Source organism: Salvelinus namaycush, unplaced genomic scaffold (genome assembly GCF_016432855.1).
Source record: "Salvelinus namaycush isolate Seneca unplaced genomic scaffold, SaNama_1.0 Scaffold2550, whole genome shotgun sequence".
Classification (NCBI taxonomy): Eukaryota; Metazoa; Chordata; class Actinopteri; order Salmoniformes; family Salmonidae; genus Salvelinus; species Salvelinus namaycush.
This window is the reverse complement of record NW_024059398.1, coordinates 32,501-36,478: the sequence shown is the minus strand read 5'-3', so window position 1 is coordinate 36,478 and position 3,978 is coordinate 32,501. Positions and strand designations below refer to the sequence as shown.

The following is a 3,978-nucleotide window of genomic DNA, read 5'->3' as shown; positions in this document are numbered from 1 at the left end:
TCTATAGAGTCATGTCATGGTGGAAGATCTGCTACTAGAAGTACTCAGTTATCTATAGAGTCATGGTGGAATGCTCTGCTACCAGAAGTTACTCAGTTATCTATAGAGTCATGGTGGAATGCTCTGCTACCAGAAGTTACTCAGTTATCTATAGAGTCATGTCATGGTGGAATGATCTGCTACTAGAAGTTACTCAGTTATCTATAGAGTCATGTCATGGTGGAATGATCTGCTACCAGAAGTTACTCAGTTATCTATAGAGTCATGTCATGGTGGAATGACCTGCTACCAGAAGTTACTCAGTTATCTATAGAGTCATGGTGGAATGATCTGATACCAGAAGTTACTCAGTTATCTATAGAGTCATGTCATGGTGGAATGATCTGCTACCAGAAGTTACTCAGTTATCTATAGAGTCATGGTGGAATGATCTGCTACAGAAGTTACTCAGTTATCTATAGAGTCATGGTGGAATGATCTGCTACCAGAAGTTACTCAGTTATCTATAGAGTCATGGTGGAATGATCTGCTACCAGAAGTTACTCAGTTATCTATAGAGTCATGGTGGAATGATCTGCTACCAGAAGTTACTCAGTTATCTATAGAGTCATGTCATGGTGGAATGATCTGCTACCAGAAGTTACTCAGTTATCTATAGAGTCATGGTGGAATGCTCTGCTACCAGAAGTTACTCAGTTATCTATAGAGTCATGTCATGGTGGAATGATCTGCTACTAGAAGTTACTCAGTTATCTATAGAGTCATGGTGGAATGATCTGCTACTAGAAGTTACTCAGTTATCTATAGAGTCATGGTGGAATGCTCTGCTACCAGAAGTTACTCAGTTATCTATAGAGTCATGTCATGGTGGAATGATCTGCTACCAGAAGTTACTCAGTTATCTATAGAGTCATGTCATGGTGGAATGATCTGCTACCAGAAGTTACTCAGTTATCTATAGAGTCATGTCATGGTGGAATGCTCTGCTACCAGAAGTTACTCAGTTATCTATAGAGTCATGTCATGGTGGAATGCTCTGCTACCAGAAGTTACTCAGTTATCTATAGAGTCATGGTGGAATGCTCTGCTACCAGAAGTTACTCAGTTATCTATAGAGTCATGTTATGGTGGAATGACCTGATACCAGAAGTTACTCAGTTATCTATAGAGTCATGTTATGGTGGAATGACCTGATACCAGAAGTTACTCAGGCAAGTTTAGCTTAAAAAACAGATATAAAATACATGATCACAGCGCCTCTCCTATTTCTAAAGATCTGATTGTACTGTATATAACAATATGAATATGTATATATTCCTATATATACAACTCTTGTTTTATTTCTAGTTTGAATTTATTGTAATGAGTTGTCTATTACTGTTCTGTATTTTCATGTATTTGTATGTTTTGTGTGGACCCCAGGGAGAGTAGCTGGCACATTTGCAGTAGCTAATGATCCTATTAAACTAAACTAAACTTGTAGCCACATGCACAGCGGTAGGTAGGCTGGTGTCAACACCCACCACAGAATCATGCCTCAGCACCCATCTATGGGTCTGTGCCTACATGATGATTACAAGTACCAGACTGTGAGAATTCCAACCACAGTGCAGACACTTACGAACACACACGCAGAGAGCAGTCTGTAAAATGAAACCTGATATACCGTACAGTAGGAATAATTAGGATTCTTGACCACTCACTCCTACTCATGTTACTTTATTTAATTTGTTTGTGTGTGAAGATAAGAATTATACAAGTGGAATTGTGTCTTATTGTGTGTGTGTGTGTGTTTTTGCAGCTGGAGAAGTGCTCTCAGGACGTGGGCAACAGTACTAAGGCTGTGAGCTCTGCCATCGCCCAGCTGCTGAGTGAGGCCACCCAGGGCAACGAGAACTACACAGGTAACTACAGTAGTGAACAAACTGGTCACCCAGGGCAACGAGAACTACACAGGTAACTACAGTAGTATACAAACTAGTCACCCAGTGCAACGAGAACTACACGGGTAGCTACAGTAGTGTACAAACTGGTCACCCAGGGCAACGAGAACTACACAGGTAGCTACAGTAGTATACAAACTGGTCACCCAGGGCAACGAGAACTACACAGGTAGCTACAGTAGTGTACAAACTGGTCACTCAGGGCAACGAGAACTACACATGTAGCTACAGTAGTGAACAAACTGGTCACCCAGGGCAACGAGAACTACACGGGTAGCTACAGTAGTGTACAAACTGGTCACCCAGGGCAACGAGAACTACACATGTAGCTACAGTAGTGAACAAACTGGTCACCAAGGGCAACGACAACTGCAGTACCAGTCAAAAGTTTGGACGCACCTACTCATTCAAGGGTTTTTCTTTATTTTTACTTTTTTCTACGCTCTCTGGGAACAGGGTTGGAGAGCCCTGGCCTAGAGGTAACTTACTGAAGTATGTAAAAATAAAGAATGTAGCTCAGATAGTAAAAGGATCATGAAGCTCTCAGCCATGTGCGCTGAGTATAGTATATAATGTGTCTGACAGCATTAAAGCCTAAAAATGTATCTGGTGGGAGTAAGGAAGACTCAGGAGCACCCTCTAGTGGAGACAGATGGTACTCATGCTTTGTCCCCTCTCTCTCAGGTATGGCAGCCAGAGACGTGGCTCAGGCATTGCGCGCTCTGGCCTCGGCCGCCCGTGGGGTTGCCGCGACGACCGCCGACCCTCAGGCCCGCAACGCCATGCTGGACTGCGCTGGTGACGTTATGGACAAGTCGGCCAATCTGATCGAAGAGACCAAGAGAGCCATCGCCAAGCCGGGAGATCCTGACAGCCAGCAGAGACTGGCACAGGTCAGTCAGAGAAAGTCAGACAGTCTGTCAGGTTATACTTTTGGATATTTGTTGCCAATACACAAAGAGCTCACTATTAGAATGTAAACCCATCAACAGTCAAGACTGTGCTTCTATGAAAGACCTTAGGAAACATCATATCCACCTACGAAATGCTTCTATTTGAATGTGTTTGGTTGTGTACAGGTGGCCAAGGCTGTATCCCAGGCCCTGAACAGGAGTGTGAACTGCCTGCCTGGACAGAGAGATGTGGACAACGCTATAAGAACAGTCGGAGAGGCCAGTAAGAAACTACTGGCCAATTCTGTGAGTAGAAAATCACACCAAACTAAAATAGGAGGTGCGTTGTTCTGACTTTTTGTTTTCTACTATTACTTCTCTCTTCTCCCTTTCATTACTTCTCTCTTCTCCCTTTCATTACTTCTCTCTTCTCCCTTTCATTACTTCTCTCTTCTCCCTTTCATTACTTCTCTCTTCTCCCTTTCATTACTTCTCTCTTCTCCCTTTCATTACTTCTCTCTTCTCCCTTTCATTACTTCTCTCTTCTCCCTTTCATTACTTCTCTCTTCTCCCTTTCATTACTTCTCTCTTCTCCCTTTCATTACTTCTCTCTTCTCCCTTTCATTACTTCTCTCTTCTCCCTTTCATTACTTCTCTCTTCTCCCTTTCATTACTTCTCTCTTCTCCCTTTCATTACTTCTCTCTTCTCCCTTTCATTACTTCTCTCTTCTCCCTTTCATTACTTCTCTCTTCTCCCTTTCATTACTTCTCTCTTCTCCCTTTCATTACTTCTCTCTTCTCCCTTTCATTACGTCTCTCTTCTCCCTTTCATTACGTCTCTCTTCTCCCTTTCATTACGTCTCTCTTCTCCCTTTCATTACGTCTCTCTTCTCCCTTTCATTACGTCTCTCTTCTCCCTTTCATTACGTCTCTCTTCTCCCTTTCATTACGTCTCTCTTCTCCCTTTCATTACGTCTCTCTTCTCCCTTTCATTACGTCTCTCTTCTCCCTTTCATTACGTCTCTCTTCTCCCTTTCATTACGTCTCTCTTCTCCCTTCATTACGTCTCTCTTCTCCCTTTCATTACGTCTCTCTTCTCCCTTTCATTACGTCTCTCTTCTCCCTTTCATTACGTCTCTCTT

At 42.8% G+C, this 3,978-nt stretch overlaps 1 protein-coding gene across 1 annotated transcript in view; it reads left to right on the top strand.

Annotated features, from left to right (window-relative positions):
• Positions 1-1,532: 1,532 nt before the first annotated feature.
• LOC120039124 (talin-1-like) overlaps positions 1,533-3,978 on the top strand; it is a gene marked incomplete at its 3' end in the record, with an annotated part of 32,871 nt that continues 30,425 nt past the window's right edge. Inside the window, exons 1-4 of the mRNA XM_038984650.1 lie at positions 1,533-1,589; positions 1,802-1,904; positions 2,628-2,836; positions 3,023-3,142. Of these exons, the coding sequence (XP_038840578.1) occupies positions 1,533-1,589; positions 1,802-1,904; positions 2,628-2,836; positions 3,023-3,142 (489 nt within the window). The remainder of the gene's footprint in view (positions 1,590-1,801; positions 1,905-2,627; positions 2,837-3,022; positions 3,143-3,978) is intronic.